Genomic DNA, 23,617 nt, shown 5'->3' on the forward strand with positions numbered 1-23,617 from the left:
AACTGGCCAGTAAGCACATGGAAGGATGCTCAACGTCAATTTGACATGAGGGAAATACTCCTCAAAATCACAGTGAGATGTCAGCTCACATCCACCCAGGCTATTAATAAACAGACGGTAATAAGTTTTGACAAGGAGGCGGAGGGCCATGACATGTACATTGCTGGTGAGAATGCACAGTGAAGCAGCGACTTTGGAAAACAGTTTGGCAGTGCCTGAAAATGTTAAACATAGATTTACCATATGACCCAGGAATTCCACTTCTGGATACATGCCCAAGAAAAAGAAAAACATGTGTCTGCACAACACCTTCTACACAAACGTTCACAGTAGCATTTTTTGTTAATGTGCAAAAAGTGGAAACACCCAAATGTCCATCAACTGATGAATAACTGATAAACAAACTATGGTATACTCATACCATGAAATATTGTTTGGCCATAAAAAGTAATGATGTACCGATTCATGCTACGACAAGGATGCACCTGAAAACATTATGCTAAATGACAGAAGCATTTCACAAAAGCCCATATATGATATGATTCCATTGACATGAAATGCACAGACTAGACAAATCCACAGGGACAGAAAGCAGACGGGTGGTTGCCAGGTGTGGGGGAGGGGGGAATGCGGAATGACTGCTAATGAGTATTTTGTGTTTCTTTTCGAGGTGATGACAATATTCTGGAATTCACTGGTGGTGATGTTAGCGAACTTTGTAATTATGCTAAAAACCAGTGAAATGTATACTTTAAAGGGGTGAGTTTTATGGTATATAAATTCTATCGCAATAAAAAAAAAAACCACTTTAGTGGTCCTGGTTCCCTCTCCACTGTATCAGTTCGGGGAGTGTTAAAAGCTAGCATTTGAACACAGGCCTTACTTTGGGAGATGATGATAAGGTAACTCAAGGGAGCAGGTCTAAGGCGAGAGATTTGGGGGACCGGTTGGAAGACTGGTGTGCGAGTGTGTGCATTCCCTACTTGTCTTTAAAATCGTGTTGCACACAGAACCACATTTTTCATCGTAGGCCAAATAGGACCAACCAGGGATGTGACCTTGTGCTGACTGGGGGTAGAATGTTCCCGGGCAGTGGCCCTTCCCCGCCACTATACGACTCGTGCCCTGGGAAGCTGGGAAGGCAGCGTCTTTCACCCCCCTTCCTCCCCACCCCTCCACCTGGGAAGCATGCTTCGAGGGACATTCCTCACCTTCTCCTCAGGCATTTCCAGGAGGGGTAGGGCCGGGTGTGTATCCTGGGGGCTTGAGGGCCAGCTCGGGCTGGTAAACTCCGACTCATAGAGTTTGTATCTGCTGGAAAGAGGCTCTGCCAGGAGAGGGCTGTTGTGAGTGTCAGACATTTCCCTTGGGGGGCCGTCGCTCAGCAGTCCTGCAACTGGAGAGGAATGGGGGACAACGGTGAGCCAGGATGGGGCCCTGAGGGACTTGGCTGAGGCTGGATGGAGGCCCCAGGAGGCACAGGACCAAATGTTGCTGCCAGGGAGGCCTGGGGCCATCCTCCGCCCGTGCAGGCTTACCTTTTAAAATCCCCCCATTCTTCCAAGTCCAGATGACAGTCCATTTCTGCTGTGAAGAGTTCCCTGACCACCTGGCTAGAATAGATGCCTCTCTTCTTCTGATTACAGAAAGAGTTTTTTCTCTACTTTTATATTATCCATTGTGCTATCTTACTGTAGTTGTTGTAACTATACTTTCTCTTTGACAGGCACACATAGATCTGGGTCTTTTAACAGAGTGGGCATCTAAGAGAAACACATTTTCTTGCTTGCTCTGGAGCTGATATTGATTATGGGCAACCTCCAGTCCCCCCACTTCCCTCTGCCCTCAGTGCCCTTTCCAGCACCTTCCCCCTCTTCCTTCCCCAGGAACAGTTCTGGTATAATCTACTAAGAGCTACGCGCGCCAAGCTGTAGGTCCCTCCGTGTGGGGCTCCCTTTCCCTTCACTACCAGGACCGGGGTTTGTGCCATGACTGGCTTGTGGGGCAACCTCTGCCTGCAGTCCTCAGTTTCCTGGTTCATTGCGGCTGCTGCCCGGTAGAGCTGACTTCTTCCTATTCGGCCACTTTAGCTGTTCTCTTCTTTGGCCTCCTCTGGCTCAGGGATGGATGTCTTCATTTACTCTTTTTTTGACAGGTGGCTTTGGACCTGCACAGCCCCCTCTCAGTCTGATCTAGCGTTTTCCCTATTGTTCCACGCGGCCTCTCCTGAGTTGCAAGACAGCGTATCTTAGGATGGTGTTTGCAGATCCCTAGCATGGGTGCTAGCCTACTTCTGCAGACGCCGTTAAGGGGCTGCACGGTTTGCTTCCAAACCGGAGAAGTCCCCTTCCTGTGCTTGCATTCATGCCCTTTCCAGGGGCTATTTCCTACTCCCAATGACAGGAATTCTTGTTCTTCACCATTGCTTCCAGACCCTGCTCACCTTGCTGGTGCAGAAAGCCCTCTTCTTTGAGGCTTATGCTATTCCCTCACTGCTCACTGCTGTGTTCCTGACTTCCTGGTCATTCACTCGTTCAGGGAAGACTTTAGGGGCTCCTATGAGTCATCTTCGACTCCACTCCAACAATTTCCAGAAACTTCCATGTCTGGACATTGACACTGACCTCATTGACATTAACTCATCATCACTTCATTCTCTGACATCGCAGACCCTTGTCTTCCTCATCTCCAGGGACCTTCTCCATCTCTTCTTTTCAGCCGCTGATTCCCATGGTCACCACATGGACTTGATATCACACAAACTACGAAGTCTCAAAGGTCAGGTTCTCTCCTGGGGACTTCTAGCTCACCTGCTCAAGTGCGCCCGCTGGCCCAGCGCTTTCACTTGCTGGAGACCTGCAGTCTCCCAGCTCTACCCACCCCGTATCCTATCCTGCCTCCTTAACCAAATTAGACTTCACAGCCCATCATTTCACTTCTCTCAACACCCTTGCCCTGCCCTCCCCACTCCCTCTCTCACGCCTGTGTGGTGAAATCCTGGCCAGGCTAAACCCAACCCTCCGTCGCATCCGGGCTTTCATCAAGCAACTGAGCAGTGCCTGAGAAAAACCGCACACCTGGGTAGGCTGCCATCACTTTAGGTTTACGCTTGCCATACTCTTGGGTGGACTCTTGGCACTTCTCTTTCTGTCTCTGGCCAGCCCAGACTGGTTTCTGCTGCTACTGCCCTTGCCGTAAGACCTCCATGCTGGCAAATCCAAAACAGGGTTTGGTCTTCATCTCATTAGACCCTTCAGGGCGTCCACACAGCTGACCATCCCTCCTTGACACACTCTCCTCTTTTTGGCATTGACATCGATCCTCTCTCTAGCTGCTCCTTCACACTGTCCTTGGCTGGCTCCTCCTGTAAATACGAGCATTCTGTTGAGCTCTGTTCTGGACCATTTTCTTTTCACTGATACTCCTACCCTGCTGACGTCAGCTCTCACCATGGCTTTATCCTCCGTTTGTATACCTACGACTCCCAGATCGAACATTTTCAGCCCAGTTTTGAGCATTGGATTCACAGATTTAATTGTCTACTTTACACTTGCATGTGGATGTTCCAGAAATAGCATAAAGTTAATGCACTGAAACAGCTCCTAATATTTCCTTCTCAGATTCTGTCCTCCCTGAAAGGTGCCCACTGCAGGACAAGTCCTCTCTCCATTCCAAGCTACTCCTTATAATACCTCTCCTCTTTCTCCCAGTCCAGTAATTCTTCCTCTAAAATACAACTGGATGCCCACTGTCCCCATTTGGCTGCCATCACCTCCTACCTCTGCTCCAATAACTCCCAATTGGACACCCCACTTCTCAGATTTCTCCTGCACTCCATGTTCTCCGGGGCCATCAGTGCTGTCCTATCATTACTCTATGCCACTCATGTCTGTTTCCTGCTTCAGTCCCTTCAATGGCTGCGGATGGAAACACAGGCCTTCGGCATGCACACAAGGCACTGAACCACCGTGCTCCTGTTCTGCTGTAGCCCATCCTGGGTTTCTCCTGCCCCTCGTCTCTGAGCTCCACACTCGCCTCCTTTCAGTGCCTAGGCATTGAGCGCTTACTACTTCAGGGCCCCTGCAAATGCTGGTCCGTCTGCCCAGAAGGACTCTCCCTGGCTCTTCACCTGGGACCCCCTTCCCTCAGGCATTATCTCCATACCACTCGTCAGAGAGGCCTGCCTGGATCGGCTCCTGACCACGTTCTCCTGTCGCACACTCTCAAGGCACCCAGTATCTTTCCTCACAGCATTTTTTGCACCATGCAATGATTGATTTATTCGTATAGTGTCTATCTTCCCACCAGAACTTAAGATGCATGAGGACAGTGACCTTCTCTGTTCGGTTTACTACTGTACCCCTAGCTCCTAGCACAGGGCCTGGCACATAGCAGAGGTTCAATAAATAAGTAGTTAAGTGGGGGAAGGAAGGAAGAAGAGAAGGCTACAGGTAATTGCTAGAGTGGGAAAACTTCCTTACAGAACTTTATCAATCACTGTGGGTCTCATGAATCTTGAATGGTTTAAGAAGGGCAGGGGCCACCAGTCTTGCATTTTTGAGGCAGAACTCTGCCATGTCTAACACCTATCCTCATCCCCAGGAGTTGCTCATTTAAACCATAGCTGATTTTTAGTGTGAGTCTGCAAATATCATTCCGATCCAACTTCTCTTTCTCTTTGACGTTGCTCTGGAAGAGGGACCTCTCCTCTGTTTTGATCCCTCAGGTTGAGTTTCAGTGAGTTTCAGAATGCCCTGGAGGGGGCATGCTGGAAAGGTTTAGGAGAGGGAAAACCAGCAAGCCTGAGAACCAGGGCGCTCTCTCCCTCTGGTGGCCAAGAGGCGATATAGCAACCTAGTCTCTTGTTTGGAGATTGCTTCCAAGACATCCGGATGAGAAGTGACAGGCAATCAGATAGCTAGACACATGATCTGCGTGACACCATATATCTGGATAAACAGGAGTGTTCTGGAAAGACCTTGTGTTAAATTCAGTGGCTGTGAATTTCCTTTAAAAGTCTGGTTGAAAAGTAACTTTTCCCCCCAAATGTATTTCATTAAATCTAAGATGTTATCATCTGTAAGATGATCATTGTTTGGTGTATGACCAAGAAGAAAATGCTGCCAATCAAAATGGTAACATGCAGATTGATTTGAGAAATGTTAAAATATGAGATCAATGTATATTATACAGTCAAGGAAATATTTTTTAGGGATGGGGCTCAAGTATACAGGAGTTTGAAATGGGTACATTCAGGATTATTTTCTAGATAATATAATCCATACACACACACACACACACACACACGTACAGATTTTGAAGCAAAATGAGTTTATACATGATGAGTCCTTTAAGAACAGGGGCTTTATCTTGTTGATTTCTGTATTTGCATTGCCCAGCAGAGAGCCTGACACATAATAAGCCCTCAATATGTGTTTAATGATTTACGGAAAGAATGAATGATTGTACAAGGGATGTACTCTCCGGAGACATCTCCAAAAAGGCACTTTCTTCTCTACCTCTGAGTCTTTCCTGTATGCAGACAACATTTACAATTACAGGTGGGGAAATTAATGCCCAGGAAAGCAAAATGAGAATTATTTCTCACACGGATTTAACTCTCTGCACTTTCCAAAGCAAGCTTGCTGCCTTGTGATGGCAACAGGAAGCAGAGACCCAGGGAAACCAGCGACTTGCTGTAAAGTCAAGATCAGACCCGGCTCTCCAGACTGGGCTCCCCACCCTTCTGTTCCTCCAGCTGCCTTGCAGGGCACGGCTGGAGGGTGCAGGGGAGGGGGGGCTGCTCCGGAGCCTGGGTCCCGGCCCTCAGCCCAGTTCTATTTCATAAGCACACACAGCCTCGTCAGGAACAACGTGATTGCATCTCCTCTGGGGAACACAGCGTTCCTTTGCCATGGGAATGTTTATCCTGTTCAACTGGGGGAATTTTGGCTTTGGGGTAGGATTGAGACGTGCAGCAAGAACGGCCTTGTAAAGAGAAGGTCGCTGTGTCTGGAAAGAGCACAGGCTGCCAGGCTCCACTCTTTCTCTGCTGCGAGAGGCTCCGTGGGCCTCTGTTTCTCCCTCTTCAAAGGGCAACGTGGGACTCTTAGGGCAGTGAAATTGCTGACTTGGTTCTTGGCACGTAGTGGGCGCTCCGTGATTTCTGGTTTCCTTTCTTCTTGAGCTCCCACAGTGAAGGAAAGATGGCTAGAGCAGCCCGATGAAGTACAAGCTGGCTGTCCGGAAACAGAACGCCTTTCAAAAGTTTCCATAAGGCGTTGGCCACTTGTTAAAACTGGACGGTGCAATCCTTGCCTGAGCCACGTCCCGTCTGAAGGCGGCAGGCCTCAGAGCCCATTCCCAGCTTTGCGCTCAGCCAGTGCGTTAAACCGGCTTCCAAGAACACATAATTATCTGCTTGGCGTGCAGACGCTCTCCTTGGCTGCCCGCTCCTCCTCTTCTGCCTCAGAAATACGGATGGAAAGGGCTGTTGGATCAGCCTCATCTCTCTCCAGAAAGCCAGGTCTTGTGTGTTTCCACAAGGGGGCTCCCCAGATGTGAACTCCTCCATCTCTTTGTAAGAATGCCCTTTGTTGAGGACCTACTGTGTGCCCTTGGACTGCCCCAGAAGCATCGGAACCGCCTGCACAGCACGCTCACGTTTGGGCTTGGGCGTTAAGGAGAGGGGGGCGAACGGACTTTCAGGGCAGGGGAAGGCCATGACAGAGGGGATGCGGGGCCAGCTGCGGGAGCACAGGGCAGCTCCCAGGCATGAAGAGACTGGGGCCCAGGCTTTCATGTTGGGATTTGGCTGAGCAAGTCAGAGAGAGAACAGTCTAGGCCAAGGAGATGCCTAAGAAAATACATACATTGTTTGTGCCGGGAAACCCCAGTTGTAGACCCTGCTGGAACATGGGGAAGGGTGTCAGGCAATAAAATGATGAGGGTAGGGCGTCAGAAGCCAGACTGGGAAGGTTTCTCAGTCCCTATATTTGGACCCCAATTCTTCTTCCAACATTTAGAAACCACGGCTCTGACTCTATTTTGGAAATGCTTGTCTTACAAGACTATCTGTCCCTGGTAAGCAGTGCCAAAGCATGCCCATGCTCAAAGAGGAGGGGCGGTGTCCTCTCTAGCACATTCCTGGCGTCAAGGGAGAGCAGGGACTTGTGCCTGGAGGGGTTTCTTGAGTTGTTGGTGTGGATTAGTGCAGAGTCAAGGCTCCCTCCTCACCCACCCCCGGTGGCCTACTGGGTGTAAGTATGCCAGTGACCGTGTCACCCAGGGCTGAACCTACAATGGGCTCATTAATGTCAGCATCCATCCAGCTGAGTTATGAGGTCACAGCAGCTCTACAGAAGACAATGTGATTAGCAGGTTTTCCAAAACATTTGCTGAATTAATTTTGCTCAAGATTTTGCAATTGATACAATTATGGAAAACCGTTTCCATATATTTCTACAACTTCAGGACCAAAAAGGATATTCTCCGCCTCCCTCAAACAAGGAAGGAATCCACTTTTTAGTGCTTCTGACAGTTGGCCGGTGTCCCACGACCCCATGAGGTAGGCTGCTCTCATTGTGAACATCTCTGTGTACTAGAAACCCTTCGATCTATGGAGCTGACTACAAGTGCCTGGGAGTTTCACCCAGTACTGGTTCTAATTCCGCCCATCCTATCTGCATAGTCGGCTGTACTCCCTTTCCTACATGAGAGCGCTTTAGAGAGTGATCTTAATCTTCCTTCCTCTGGGGCAGAACTCTTGGTTTTCCTTCAATTTGGCTCACCCAACAAGACCCCCAGACTCACTGCCATCTTGCTAGTGGATCTCGGTGACAGCAGGATCAGAGGCAGAGACATGACTCCAAAAGGACCTTGCTGAGTCAGGCTGGGTCCCTGGGCCAGGGCTCTGCTGATCCCTGAGCCGAGTGGACAGCTGCTGAAAGGGAGAAGTCAGCTGTTCGGGGCCAAGTAGATGCTGGAATGGGGGCAGAACAGATCCAAGGATCGTAGCTCAGGGAGGCCAGGGAGGGGGATGAAGCCAGGATAGGCCTGGTCCCTCCACACATAGGGCAGGGAACAGGGGAAGGGAGCAGCTGGCAGCTGGGCTAAGGTGAGAGGGGCCTTTCTCAGAGCTGGCTCGTGTAAGAGGCTGGCTGAGAGCTGCTTCTTGTTAGGGGGCTCAGAGTTGTTCTTGGCAGCTCTAGCCCAGGGAGTCTAATGCGGGCTGAGAGGAGCCTGACTCACTGGGCCAGGGGTCAGGTTGGGTGGGAGGGGAGTTGGGAGGCAGCGCAGTCTCCGCTGGGCCATCTGCAGACTGTCAGGGTGAGAGATGGCTGGTGGTCAGCGCCTCAGGGGGTTCTCTGTCTACAGGGACAGTGCCTGTAGCTGGGGACCTAACCAGGCCCTGGAGTTGGGGTTGGGGGAGGAGGCCGAACCTGCTTGGATCTTCTCCTTAGATCTCTGATATCCTTGTGTTTGGAAGGACATTCTGAGGGGCTCACCACACCCTTCTCGGCTGACATTCTCTCAGTGGGATGACCCTGTGACATGCTGTGTAGTGAGGTTCCTGCCTCACCACATCCCCAAACCAGCAATCGCTGAGCTGTCAAATTTGACGTCAAGGGCCTCTTCTGTCCAGGTCAGCTCCTAGCTGGTCTCCCTGACTTCAGCTCCCCAGTCCCTCTCCACCTTCCCACGGGTGATGGATGAATTACCTTAAAACATGACTTGGTCATGCCAGCGCTCAAAAAGCTTCTGAGAGGCTCCATGTCTGAGTGGCTTGCTACTGGAACTGGGTGCTTACTGCTTTTACGTTTTTATTTATTTTTAAAAATTTTATTTTTATTTTTAAGAATTAATTGATTAATTATTTTAGAGAGGGAGAGTGCATGTGCATGTGAGGGTGGGGGAGGAGCAGAGGGGGAAGGGCAGAGGGAAGGGAAGAGAGAATATCAAGCAGACTCCGAGCTGAGTGGAGCAGGATGCAGGGCTCGGGGTCCGACCCTGAGATCATGACTGAGCCAAAACCAAGAGTCAGGTACTTAACCGACTGAACCACCCAGGCACCCCTACGTTTTTATTAAAAATTTCGGGGTGCCTGGGTGGTTCAGTCAGTTAAGCATCTGCCTTTGGCTCAGGTCATGATCTCAGGGTCCTGGGATTGAACCCCACATCAGGCTCCCTGCTCAGCTGGGAGTCTGCTTCTCCCTCTCCCTCTGCCCCTCTGCCTACTTGTGCTGACTTGCTCTCTCTAATAAACAAATAAAATCTTTAAAAAAAGAAAATAAAACAAAAATTTCTAGGAAGACATTTTGACTCTGAAGGTGGCTGCTTTGGGCGTGTCGCCAGAGCCCCTGAGGGCGCCGTGTCTGCTCTCCGCACAGGTTGGGGTTACTTGGGGGAGAAGGGAAGCGGCACTGAAGGCAGCCGTGTTCTCGCACTCCCACAGCTCTCCTTGGGGTGACAGGGCTCCAGCTGTGCTGGAACTACTTTCCAGCTTCTCTGTCACAGGTGCCCCCGCTCTGGGCAGGAGCCCTCCTCTGAGCCCAGGGCTGCCTCAGGCTCCGTCTCCATGTGTGTTGTTCTCCATTATGACCTGACCCTGCCCCCACATACGCAGGCCTGTCACTGCCGGAGTGCCTTCCTGACGCCAGGGCACCCTGGCGGTGCGTGTTCATAGTGTGTGTGTGGCCCGTGCGGTGCTCAGTGTCTAGTGCTCAGTGCAGTTGCCAGACACACACACACACTACACAAACTCTTACTCAGACTCACACACACACACACACACACACACACACACACACACACACACACACACACTGAACTCTGCAGATGCGGCCCTGCTCTAACCCTTCGTGCACACAATGTTTCCTACTCTACAAAGTACTCTCTGGTCAAGAACTGCATTTGTTTTCCCAAAGGATCCACGATGGGGAGAGAGGCAGGAGAATGCGATTCTCATTTCACAGACCCAGGGAAGGGAGGGCTCCCGTCCACTCCAAGTGACACGGGGAGTTGACACAGCGTCTGGGACTGACCCTGCCTCCTAATGCTCAGGCCTGGGCGCTATCCAGAAACAGCATCACTGACTCCCTTGCTGCAGGCCATGGGCTCTGTCCTGAGGACGTCTCTCTCCTCTCATGCGGAACCCCGGGGGCCAGTGGGTCCTCCATTCTTCCTGGGGCCTGGCTTTATGTCGTTGAGGTTTCTGGTGCTGGCCTTTAATGTGGACAGGCACATACCTCCTTTCAGGAACTGAACGGTGGTGCAAAACTGGGACTTCATGCTGTAACCTGGGGCAGTATGCAGCCCCGGTCTCCCACTTGGCAGGCACGCAGCTCTTCTGGATTTGACCTCTCTGAGGACTTAGTCTGGCATGTCCTTCAGGCCCTAGAGCTACTCCCTTTCTTTTCAACAAAACCCTGATCATGTTTTCCCTGCACAGATGTTTATTTTCTAGAACTGACACCGATTAGAGTGGGGAGGCAGGGCTGTCCCTGGGAGGGTGCGGAAATTGGGATAGATCCCATTAGGCACTGTCCCCGGAGCCTCTAATTCGGGTACAACTCAGAGTCGGGTGATATTGAAGGACTTCCAGACACAGAGTGGAAGCGTTCTGAAGGGGCTGAGGGGTGGTGTTGGGTGTGGTTAGAAGGGGCAGTTAACGGGATGGTGCTAAAATCTCAGGTCGTAAGCACTATGCCCAAGGGGCCCCAAGGCTGGGTTCTCCTGGCGCAGCATCCCGGGCCCCATCCTCCCTCCCTTTAGACGGGGCTTGTCAGCATTCTGTAAGGTCCTTGGGAGCCATTAGAGGCATGGCTTCCCCCGGTCACCTCTAGTCTTCAAAACTGGTCTTGTTTGCTGCACGTCATGAACCAGAGCCCCAGCTGTAATCTGGTTTGGTGGAAAAACAGTTGGGCAAGTAGGGGGCAAGGTTGTTTTCCAAGCACCTCCCCCTTTCCCTTTGGCCAGCAGTGAGAACTCCTTCCTTTAAACCCTGAGAGCAGAGATTCTCATCCTGGACAGCACACACAGCAGCCCTCCCCTAGGGCTCCTCCTCCAGAGAGTGTGACTTCCACAGTCTGGGGTGTGGCCCGGGCACTGGGAGCCCGAGCAGCTCTGTCGGTGACGCTGATGTGCAGCCCACACCGAGAGGCACTGACCTGCACCTTTGGGGAGCTGTCTTTGCGGCACACAGTTTACTGCCTTGCTACCAAGGTGCTGTGGGCTGAGGATCAGCTGCGTTTCTAAATTCTTCTTTCTCAGAAGAATAATCTGCATTTGACCCTCAGGTGGCTCAGAGAAGCACAGGTGTGGGGTCTAGTGGGGCACTGTTCTTGATGGGAGGGGCTCTGGGTGTGGACAGCTGTGAGAAGGGAGCTGGAGCGTGCGGGGAGAGGGCCTGGGAACAATCTCCATTTGTTTTAGAACTTTGGCTGAATGGTCAAAGCATTTGGTAAACAAGTGAAACCAGATTAGATTTAGCAACAGCAAGACCAAAATGAAACCAAAGCTAGATTTATGACTTTAATTAAATATCATTTACATTCTCTATCTCCAGATGAAAGGAGGTGGCAAACGCCCCAGTCCTTTCCAGCATGTGTCTTGGCCTGTTAAAGCTAAATCCCTGCTTCCCACGCAACCTGCGTGGGGTCCTAGCCATGGCATGCTCCCGAGGACGCTGGCCTGTAAGGGGTGCACAATTTCAGAAATAAAAATGGAGCACCTATGGAAATGGAGGCTCATCCCATTGTTGAAAAAACCTAAATCAAAAGCTCACCTTTGCCTTATAAGCTCCTACAAGACCATAAAGAGGAGACACATGGGTCGTGGCTGCGAATGGCCCCCAAGAGAACAGAAGCATGGGTCTACGTTGGGGTGGGTCAAGGTTAGGAGGCTTTCGTTATGACACGTCAGGCAGCCTTGCTGTGAACTCCAATGCGGATGCTGGGGTGGGGGGAGAGGGGATGCAGGAAGGAAGGGCACTAGTAAGAACATCAGTAATTACACAGTAAGTGTGTGCCATACCAAAGAAGATGGAATAGAGAAAACCCCGCCTGGACTGGAAGGGGGCATTTCATGGAGGTAGTGAGAAGAGGAACACAGTTGCAGTTGGCAGAAAGGAAAAAGCGGAAGGATGGGGAATTATAGGTAGACACAAGGGAAGTGGCAGAGGAGGGGGGAGAAGAAGGAAGAAGGAGGAGAGGAGAGAAGAGAAAACAGAGTCTCAGCACAGTGGGAGGGTTGAAGTGCTGGCTGGAAAGGAGGTGCTGTGAAGGGGATGGAGCTGGAGAGGAGATGAGGCTGGGGAGACAGATGGTGCTCTGGAGTCATGTGTCCCTGCTCTGGAGGGGCCACAGCCTTCAAGCTGGCAGGCTCTCTGGCGAGGCTTCTCCCTCCTCCTCTCCACTTGCATGAATCCGGTGAGGGATGGAGCAATGATACTCCCGGAGAAGAGGAAGCGAGGTGATCTGTCACACTGCCCTGTGCGTGGCTCCTGGCACATCATCTGGGCTTAGAGATAGCCAGCCCCTGGAACAGCTACTTAAGAAGGAGAACCAGAGGGAGGCTGGCGTGGAAATGGGGACTTAATTCCAGCTTCATCCCACCCTTTCTCATCCTTCGTGCCTAACCAGATTTACCAAATGAGCTTTCCTCAGAACCCTGCAGAAGCCACTTGGGGTTACATCAGTTGAGTGTTAAAGAATGTATGCATTTTGCAAGTGGCCGAAGACATTTGCCAAGATGCTTGTCCTCTGACCCCCTGCGGCTTGGCTGAGGTAATGGGAGAGATAAGTTGGCTATATTTAAGCAGCCAAGACTCTGTAGAGATGGAATTTGTCTGGACATCCCTGGAAAATAAGTGGAGTTTGTTGTGAAATCTCTGAAGATGTGTTTTCTCGAGAGCCTCTGAAAGGAGGGTGAGTGTTGATGAGCAAACCCCACTGGGATGGTCACAGTGAGTGGAACCAAAAGAGCATGGCCTGGGGAGTCCACCCAAATTCTAGCCCTGCCATCTACCATGGCGCCACGTGGGGACACAGATTCCTTCTCCTCTGAGAGGCAGGGTGGCGATTACTACCTCAGAAGGCAACACGCAGAGGGCTGAGCAGCGTGCCGTAGGCGTCAACAAATGTCACTTTCTGCCTACGTCCTCCTGGCTTTTCTGGGGTTGTTCGTAAGCTCGAAAGCCTCCAACTACCAGGAATTTAATGAGAGTGGATTTGCTGAGGTAAATACTTAGAAATGTTAACCTTCCTAACATGAATTTCTCCATAGCAGATCCTGTATTGAATATTGCTCATTCATTCAAATGTGCCAGTCACTAGAGATTCAACAGTGAGCAAGCAACAGCTCTTCTTGTCCTCATGGAAACCAGAAGGCACACCGTGAGTGTCCAGGGATGGGACTGCCCTGGTTCCCACTGTGGGGGCGGGTAGGGAATGAAGGTGGAAATGCGGGGAGCATCTTTTGGTTGTCTCAGTGACGGAGGGGTACCACTACTATTTATTGAGTGAAGGCCAGGGAGGCTAAATACCCTGCAATATGCAGGACAAGCTTATATGACAAGGGACTGTTCCCCACAAAACGCTCAGTGAGAGAAACTGGTAGGCCAAGGATGAAAGAAGTCATGAAAACCAAAAACTTGCCTGTTGGCAGAAAGATTTTTAATATCATCATTTTCCTAAGATCAACTTTTAAGAGATCTTTGAAATGAATGTAAAGGAGTCATGTGTCTTGTTTCTTTCTGTTTTTCACTGTTTAAAGGCACATCCCTCTTCTTCTAGGGCCTGTCCTTCCACATAATGATTGTATTATTGCCTTTTTGGTGATGCTCCTAATTCCTTCATGCCCAGAGCTGATACAACTGTGGACTAAGAGGTAGGATTCAACCAGGACTCCCAGACTCGTAGTGCTTTGCCCCTAGAAGGGGTCCAAGTTCTGGTTAGGGGTGCAGATGGGGATCACAGATGAGGCAGAAGAGAAATGGCTCATCTGGGGATCCAAGCCCATCATCTTAGCTGCATTAATTCTACACCTTAACCCACCAGGACAAGAGGCAGCTAAAGTACCCCTCTCAAAGCCGATGACCCATCTGTAACATCTTCAAGGGCTTCTGAGGTGCTAAGACATAAACATTTTGGGGTATATGCCTTAAAAGGAGATGACAATATCACCTGCCTAATAATCATCTTCTTTTTATTTTAAGTCCCTCATTGTCATGTTTATAGAATCACTTATAGTTGCTGTGAAAATTTCAACTACTAAAGAGCACAGAAGAATATAGAGGCTTACTGGCACCCCCCCAAATGCAGAAATGGCCATCATAAACATTGGGGAGCTGTCCTTCCGGACACCTCTCTGCTCACATTCCCAAGCAGCAAGAGAAACAGACAGACAAAATTATTTTCTAGAAGTAGGATCATGCCTTATGAGCTATTTGTTTTGTTTTTGTTGTTTTTTGCTTTTGAGCTATTGTTTTTTAATGGAAAGTATCGTATTTAATTTTATGTGACTTAAACAAAAGAAAAATGTATTCAAGTGAAACCAGAGAATGTGCTAAACTTCAGATAAATGTTTATTCATCACAGGAAATATTTTTAGTTTTTATAACCTTTTAAGGCTAAGAAAACAGAAAAACCATTAAAAAACAAAAAATTTAGTATCTTTCCAAAAAAACCCCCCAGGTTTCATATTTAGGTAGTACTGATTGCCTCCTTACTAAAAAAAAATAAGAAAATTTGGTTTCTTATGCTTTTATCAATTTTTACTGATTTTATTACTATTATTATTTTTGCTTTGTCAAGGTTTATTCTATTCTTTAATTGTAATTCATAGTTGTCATACATTTCTATCCCTATCTATTGAAGAAAGAATATATATATATATATTCATTCTTACGTAGAGTATACATATATATGTGTATATATATGCTTATATATATTTTACGTAGAGTATACATACATATGTATATATTTATTTATATATTTGCTATGTATTTATATATTTTTTTATTCCTCTATATAAAAAAGGAATTCAGTGATTATCACTAATTCTTTTACTATAGTTGATATGTTCCCAAGTTCTTATTGTGGGTGACATTTTATTACACACACATAATACATAATTCATATACATATATCTTCACGAGAAAGCCTCATAGATGCTTTTTTACCTGTTGAGCTGCTCCATTTTGGGGAATGCCTATAGGTTGCTTAAAGGACAAATTTATTCACTCATCACATATTTCCTGAATGTCTAATGAGTGAGCTCCAGAGCTAAAATCTTTGGACAAAGATTAATGTATCTCTAAGGCTATCTCACAAAGTTGCATTGAGACATTCAAAGTCCTTTCCAAATCACAGTGACAGTAACTGGAAGATCTCATCTACAGGATTAGGCCATTGTGAGGTGTGGCAGCCAGCCGCCACAGTGGCCCTTGGTGACCCTTGCCTCCCGGTGCTCACAGAGCTGACCTGTATAACCAGCCGGACATCACAGAAATGAGGCTCTGTGGCTTCTGAGGCTGGGTTATAAAAGCCCTGGCCACTTTGGCCTTGCGCTCTTGGGTCCCTGGCTCTGGGGGAGCTGCTGCCATGTCATGATGGCATTCCAGCAGCCTTAGGAGCTCCTCCTGGAGAGGAACTGAGACCTCCTGGCAACAACCAGCATTAGCTAGCTAGCTGCACGAGAGAGTCATCTTGAGAGCAGGTCCTCCAGCTCCAGGAAAGCCTCAGACTACAGCAGCCCTGGCTGTCATCTTGACAGCCATCTCATTAGAGACCCTAAGTCAGAACCACACAGCCAAAGATATTTTTGCTGTTTTAAGTTGCTAAGTTTTGGGCAATTTGTTACACATCACATTGGCCATTAATAACTCTTCAAGGATCTAATTAGCCAGGCTCTTGGCAGGAGCCCCCAAAGGCATATTTTTTATGGAGGAAAAAGTTCTTGGGGAGAAGGAAGGAATCAACACTTACTGAACACCTACTCTGTGGTAGGTATTGTTACCTGTGTTATCTTACCGAATCCCCATAGCAACCATGTAGAACAGTGTAGAGGGCATCTGCTTACCTCTTTGGAGGTACCCTGCTGCCAAAATGAGACGATAGTTCATATAAGAAAGATCTGTGGGCCTTATACTTTTACAGAAAATAGGGTTTCTATCGATTGAGCCTCATGGGGGCAGAAATGTGTCTTGGAAAGTAAAACTGGCTGGGGGTCAGTTGTGAAACACAATCACACACTAATTGAGGAACGTATATACCTCGTCCTGTGGCTCACTCTGCGGGGATACATCTGAGAAGTACCAATTAGCATTACCTTCAAGGAGGTTTAATGCAGAGACGGCATTTAAAGGCGGGAATGGAATCAGAAAACAAAGTAAAGTACTGAAACAGTGAATGTGTTTCATCATTTGATTATTTGGCTGTCCTTAGCAAGGACCTCTCATCTGCAAGTCTTGCAGCCTTAAAGGGTGTGAAAGACATCAGTAGTTTCAGTGGTGGCCTCGGAGGTAGTAGGTCCTATGGTAGGTCAGTTTCGTAGTGCTCCAGGAGTCATTTCTGGCCCAACCTAGAAAGCTCACTCCTACAAATCTATCCCAAATTTTGTGAGTCCCTAGATTCCTTAAATCCCTTTCTGCTTAAAATACCTGTAGTGGCTTCTGTTTTCTGAGGAAGAGATGCCATAAGACAGGAGAGTGGGGCTGGGGACAGGAGGGCAGGGTTAATTAGGAAGGAATTTTTGGAGGAGCTAATGTTTTAGCTTAAAGGAAGAGGGATTTTAAACAGTCCAGAAGAAGAGATGAGGACTCCTGAATGGGAATGATTACAAGAGTCTGTTTCTCTTTCCCCCAAGTTGGTGCCTCCCTATCGCCTTCCACCCTTCAGCAGGATGGGTTCTGGTTTTTGTTAAGGCCTGGACTTGAATGAATAGTCACTTGGAGTTTCTGTTTGCTGTCATGGAAAGTGTGTGATTTCAGTATGGGATTCAATACCCAGAACATAGATACTCATGGAGCCCCCTCATGGATCCTGCAAAGACAAATACATCTGGAGAAGGCAGTGCTCTTCCTCTCCTGCTGCCTTCCTTCATCGCCCTGCTGGAAACTGCTCGCTGCTGTCTGGGCTCAGCTCCTGATCACCTAGCTCCCTGGGGGAGGATAAAACAGAGGGACCAGGTGTTCTCTGACACGGCAAATCAGAAGAAAAATCACTGTATTGGGAGTGAGGAGACCTGGGGTCTAAATTTAGCTCTGCTGCCTACCAGCTGTTTACCCTTGGACAAGTTTAATGAATAACCAAATCTTTACTATCTTGTGAATCTGCCCACTTTTCTCCATTTTAAAGGCTGCAGCCTTACTTTACACCATTATCCTTTCTCCCGTTATATCTCCTGTGTATCACTCCTATGTATGCTCCACAATTCATTCTCCTTAGCGCATTCAGAATATTTTTGCAAGAGTTCAAATCCGGTCCTATCGTTCCTTCTTCAAAAGACTCTTTAATGCTTCCCAGTGCCCCCAGGATGTCCAAACTGCTGGGCAGGACATCAAGTCTGACTTGGTCTCCCTGGGCCTCTCCACCCTCCTCTCCAGAAGAGGCTGTATTTTAAGGTGAACTAGAACCAGTGGTTCCAAAGTGGGACATTCACCCTGAGGGATATGTCAGACACTCAGTCGACTGGGCTGTGGATAGAAAATATTAGAACTTCTATGCATATTTTTATCTAAAAATTGAGATAAACTTAAGGTGTTCTGGTTCAGATCCTTTCTTTCTTTCTTTCTTTCTTCTTTCTTTCTTTCTTTCTTTCTTTCTTTCTTTCTTTCTTTCTTTCTTTCTTTCAGATTTTATTTATTTATTTATTTATTTATTTATTTATTTATTTATTTATTTAACAGAGAGAGAGAGAGAGAGGTAGTGAGAGAGGGAACACAATCAGGGGGAGTGGGAGAGGGAGAAGCAGGCTTCCTGCTGAGCAGGGAGCCTGATGCGGGGCTCAATCCCAGAACGCTGGGATCATGACCTGAGCTGAAGGCAGATGCTTAATGACTGAGCCACCCAGGCACACCCCCTCCCTTTTTAAAGATTTTTAAATTAATTTACAGATCCTTTTTCAAGTTGTCACATGTCATCTATGGACCTTGTGTACCTTGCGTGAAGGTCAGCGTGGCAAGGTCAGGAGGTTGGTGGCTGCCTGTGCAGCCTCTGGAGTCAAACTTTTTGGATAAATGCTTTTTATTGGTTATTGGTATTATTATCATTATTCTGGAGTACAGTGGATTCCCATGGTACAGGAAGATTTACACAAAACGGACACTTGGATTAACAAGATCCTTACAAAGAAACTTTAAAATATAAAGAAAGGGTGACTAAAAAAGCCCAAATAAGTCACAGGAGAGTGCTGGGACTATTGCTTCCTCGGTTGTGCTTATGTTCTGATTATCGCAGCCACATTAGAAAGTAAAGGCAATGACAACCTAATTAGCCATGACAAGAACTAGACCCCCAAAATGTCAAAATTATGAAGTCTACTTTAAAAAGGATTTACATTCACTGTCATTAAAGATGACCCTCTCCTGTGTATTGTGCCTTGACATATTGGCTGATGTAAGTACATAAATACAATTTGTAATTAAACAAATGTACTGGGGGTGCCTGCTCAAAAATATTTTTTTCTGGTAGAATTGCACAATAAAGAAATTTGGAGACCAGTGAGCTAAGCACAGACTTGGGTCTAGAAGGTGCAAGGACTTGACCTAGATCTAATAAATGTCCTCTGGCCTAATGCAAGAATGTGAATTTCCTGGTTATTTATTCTTCCAATGCATTTATAAAGCACGGTTGTTATTGTACTGTATATTTTCAGTGGGTTATAAAGGAGGAGACTTTAAAATTTGGGAGTATTTTATCTGCAAGATCATTTGATCTAATATTATCTGATACTTACGGAGAATAAAAAAAAGGTCAATATTAGGTACCATACAAAGGTTTGTCACTGATAGAATGGGTTATGGCAACCTGCACTGTCGTGATGGTGAACTGCCTCCTGACATTAGGACCAATTGGATCACACACCAGTTCCATCATCAGAAGCCAGCGAGCAATGCCCTTTTTGCTCCAGTCATTCTTGAAGTAATTTGTTTACCCCAGCCATCAGAACACAGTCAATAAACTGCAGGGATTGACAAAGTAGCACTGTACAGGCAACACGGAAAATTGGAAAAGTGAATTGTAGGTGGAGAGTGACTAGCAATAAATAATCAGCTTATTCCCGTTGCAGAAATGTCTATGACCAGGAGAAAATCTGACCAGTGAAAAATCTGAATCGGACAAAAGCGAGCCACTTAATTCTGCATGAATACACTTGAGAATGAATGTGTTCTGATTCTCCAAGCAAGATGGCTCTTCACAACATTTGGCTTTGTTAAAACCATGTCTGCTGACACTTGGACTCTCTCCAGTTACCTGGCATCTGAAATTATACCATTAGTGATTCACTTCTTTGAACTAAACACAGACCTCTTCAGGTATCCTCTTTTGAAGAACAAGCACCCTTGGAAAGATTAGCACAGTGAGTCAAAGATCCCTTCGTGTGACTTATCTATGAAATTGTCACCCCTGCAGGGAGAGCTCTGGAACAGTATCAAGGCTCCGGGCATCCTGGGGAGGCGTTGTAAGGTGGTGGGGAGCTGGGAAAGGGTGAGGTGAGGCGTGAGAGAAGGGTAAATGTGGAGAAGGAGGGTGCCAAAGGCCAGGTTGAATGGTTTCGGTTTAAACAAAGAAATGGATTTTAACTCTGTAGTTCAGGTCTAACATAGACCGTGTCAAACACTGAATTTATCATAATCCTCTGGACTTGGGAAGGCATCATATCTTTCAAATTAATTCAGTATAATATAACACTCAAGGGAACCTCAAATAAATACAATCAGCTTTCGGTTTTCAGCGAACCTGCCATCAGCTTATTGGTGCTTGACAGGCAACTGGGGACACAAATCAGCACTCCCTGGGCAATCACACTCATTTTCTTATCAATTATGGACAAACGAGACAGGAAGGTGAATTTCTAGAAAGAATAGAAAAAATGCTCGTCAGTGCACCAAATTGTTGTGATCAGGGACTACCTGTCATCCATCTTGCGGGATCCCATTCCTCATTGTTATTGTGGATGATTGAGCAGTGGCCATTCTGATGGAATCTTTTTGATGATTTCATTTCTGATGTTCACCTCCCTGCTTGTTCAGCAAGCTGCACATCTGGTCAATATCCTCCCCACCCCACACACAACTGATTGATTAAGTAGTTCAGTGGGAAAAAAAATCAAAGTAGTTTGACAAAAATGTATTTTTTTGATAGAAGTTATTAGTCAGTCGCTAACTAAATTGATAGGCTACTTTTATCTTGATTTTTTTTATTTTTGTTTTCAGAAATAACAAGTTTAGCTGACTAAAAAGACCAGGTGTCTAATCGACTTGGCTGGTTATGCTGACAGATATTTGATATGACATCAATTGACTAAACTGACGGGAATTTGAATGAGTTCAGTCAAAATGTTTGAATCCATCAGCAGGGAGTGTCAACCAATTTTTGCTCTGGAGAAAGCACTCAGAGTGTCTGCATTTTACAATGAGGACGTGCAAGCTGTTTGGCCTCAGGAAATAAAAAGTGATCCAAGAGAAGACTTCTTTGAAAGAACCTGAGTGATTGTGTCTTCTGATCTCTTGCAAGAACCCAAGTTTGTTCAGGAAAGACCAGCTTATGTGGCAATTACAGCCCCATGGTCTCCGGGGACGGTGCAGGCAGCAGACGTGATTCTGGGTAGATATTCATATTACGCCAGACACCTTACACTAACCCTGTTCCTGGGGTTTCCAGAGCCAGACCACGGAGAAGCAGAGCAGTAGGTAAAAAAGGTTTTCAGTTTTCCATAATCCATGCTCTTGCTACCCTGCCCTGCCTCAAACTCCTTCCACCATCGCCCTCCCTTTATCAGGGTGTTCAGCTCTCCTACTGTCCCTCTCTGGGGCCAAGAGTCTCCAATCCTCACAAGGAGTAAGTGACAAATGCCACCACTCACGAAGCCTCCCCAAGGGAGATGACATTTGTCAGGGACTGACATTTTAGTTGAACACTTACTACATACCAGGCACTGTGCTGAGCACTTTACACATGTTCCTAACAACCACTGACCATCCTATGGCTCATCTATGGCCATTTGACAGTTCCTGAAATAACTCTCTTGGCTGAAGTTGAGAGCTGACATTCTGGCAAATTCCCAGATGTGTTTGGCTTGGTCTGGGCAGTGAACTGGGCTCCCAGAGTGGGCCCTGGATCCCCGAGAGATGAGGGCCGTTGGCCATCATGCACAGCCAATCAGCCACACACGCCCTCCGTCGGCATAAGTTACTGCGGTAGCCGACTCAAAGGCTCTGACTGTTCATATCTTTTAACCAGTCTTGCCCAAACAGAAACCTCTCTGATAAGACTGAAGGAAAGCTCCTGCTTGTCTTGAGGAAGTGCATGTCACTCTAGTTCAGCAGAAGAGACCTAAAAGTTGAGGGCCACCAAGGCTCTTTCTCATCTTACTACAGATTTGGGTCCCTTAAGTCAATGCTTATCTGATGAGCTCATTTGAGGAAAAACACCATGCAGACTTTTTTTTTTTTTTAAGATTAATTTGTTTATTTGAGAGAGGAAAGAGAGAGAGAGTGCACGAGCAGGGGCAGAGGGAGAGGGGAAGCAGGCTCCCTACTGAGTGCCCAAGGCAGGGCTCAATCTCACGACTCTGAGATCATGACCTGAGCCGAAACCAAGGGTCCGAGGCTTAACAGACTGAGCCACCCAGGCGCCCTGACATGCAGACTTTTGATGACTTCATTCAGCAAACATTTACTCAGTGGTGCAGATGTCAGGCTGGGTAAGGGGATTTCTGGATTACCAATGGAGACAGCTAGCCCCGTGGACCGTACATGTATCAGAAAAAAACTCCACTGCAATGAAGATGATGAAATCAAAGCAGCTATACACAGATGCAGAAAATATGACACCTTTTAGAGGAAGGGAGTTAAGATGGCGGAGGAGTAGGGGACCCCTTTTTCAGCCGGTCCCCTGAGTTGAGTTTAATAGGTACCAGACCAGCCTGAACATCCACGGAATCAGCCTGAGACGCAGGAAGATACATCTGGATCTCTACAAATGAACATCTCCAGCGCTGAGTATTGAGGTACCAAGCGGGGAGCCGTGAAACTGCGCACAGATATCGGAAGATAAACGGAAGGGGGAGGGAGCTGCCGCGTTTGGGCGCTGGGAAGCGGCAGCCACCTGCACGGGGGAGCGGGCGGACTTGCAGACGGCACCCTCAAGAGAACAGACTGAGACCGTGAGCCGGGGATCACACGTGACCAGTCTGAAAACCAGAGCTCCGGTGCGCTCACTGGAACCAGACTGAGACCGGGAGCTCCGGGAGTGCGCGGGGGCGGCTGGTGGTGTTAGAAACACAAAGGACAGAGACGCACCGGCCCTGGAAGTGAGGGCTGGGACGCCGGGTGTGGGGCGTACATCCCGGGGCGCTGCAGGGTTGAGCAGCACCAACAGAAACAGAGTTAAAGTGGCCAGAACATCAGTGGAGAACGGTCCGCGATCCCTCTGTTCTGAGACAGAGGCTGAGATTTGGCCACTGCTGCTCTGACTCTCAGAAGAGGCACAGCAAACCGCCAGGGAAAGCCGCCAGAGAACAAAAGCCTGGAAAGACCAGCTCACAGTGTGCCCATCCCCATCCCCCCTCGCAGGGGACACGGAGACTCTACCCCAACAAGGTTGCCTGAGTATCGGCGCGGCAGGCCCCTCCCCCAGAAGGCAGGCTGAAAAATCAAGAAGCCCACATCCCTAAGGTCCCTATAAAACAAGGGCGCACTGCCTGGGTCCTGGTCAATAATTTGGGCCCTGGACAACCCCGCAACCTCTCCTCATCAGAATGATGAGAAGGAGAAATCCCCCCCAGCAAAGAAAAGACAATGAGTCTGTGGCCTCTGCCACAGAACTAATGGATATGGATATAACCAAATTATCAGAAATAGAATTCAGAGTAACAATGGTCAAGATGATGTGTAGACTTGAAAAAAGTATTAACAAAAATGTTAATGAGAATATAGAATCTCTAAGGGCGGAAATGAGAGTGAATCTGGCAGAAATTAAAAATTCTATGAGCCAAATGCAGTCAAAACTAGAGGCTCTGACGGCCAGGGTGAATGAGGCAGAAGACGTATCAGCAAATTGGAGGATGGGTTAGTAGAAGACAAAGCTAAAATAGAATCTGGGCTCAAAAAAATCCATTCTCAAGAATGTAGGTTACGGGAGATTACTGACTCAATGAAACGTTCCAATGTCAGAATCATCGGCATCCCCAAGAGGGTGGAGAAAAACAGAGGTCTAGAAGAGATATTTGAACAAATTGCAGCTGAAAACTTCCCTAATCTAGCAAAGGAAACAAGCATTCGTGTCCAAGAGGCAGAGAGGACCCCTCCCAAGCTCAACCACGACAAACCTACGCCACGTCACGTCATAGTGCAATTCACAAATATTAGATCCAAGGATACAGTATTGAAAGT

General features: G+C 47.7%; 1 protein-coding gene and 1 long non-coding RNA gene across 6 annotated transcripts in view; one reads left to right on the top strand and one right to left on the bottom strand.

Moving 5' to 3' along the window:
• SLC14A2 (solute carrier family 14 member 2) overlaps positions 1-23,617 on the bottom strand; it is a 446,643-nt gene that overhangs the window by 57,548 nt on the left and 365,478 nt on the right. For both annotated transcript variants that reach the window (XM_045789981.2, XM_087869851.1), the window contains one exon: positions 1,212-1,396. In XM_045789981.2, the coding sequence (XP_045645937.2) occupies positions 1,212-1,361 (150 nt within the window). In that variant the 5' untranslated portion in view covers positions 1,362-1,396. The remainder of the gene's footprint in view (positions 1-1,211; positions 1,397-23,617) is intronic.
• LOC123787513 (uncharacterized) overlaps positions 8,055-23,617 on the top strand; it is a 38,742-nt gene continuing 23,179 nt past the window's right edge. Inside the window, exons 1-5 of one of the 4 annotated variants that reach the window (XR_015727706.1) lie at positions 12,120-12,926; positions 13,288-13,394; positions 13,794-13,887; positions 19,291-19,581; positions 20,438-23,514. This is a non-coding gene — a long non-coding RNA (uncharacterized LOC123787513). Of the gene's footprint in view, positions 8,117-12,119; positions 12,927-13,287; positions 13,395-13,793; positions 13,888-19,290; positions 19,582-20,437; positions 23,515-23,617 lie in introns of those variants that run through there. The other 3 variants (XR_015727705.1, XR_006778261.2, XR_015727704.1) reach the window with 3 other exon arrangements.

Source organism: Ursus americanus, chromosome 19, assembly GCF_024610735.1.
Source record: "Ursus americanus isolate L20-20 chromosome 19, mUrsAme1.1.p, whole genome shotgun sequence".
In the NCBI taxonomy this organism is placed as follows: domain Eukaryota; kingdom Metazoa; phylum Chordata; class Mammalia; order Carnivora; family Ursidae; genus Ursus; species Ursus americanus.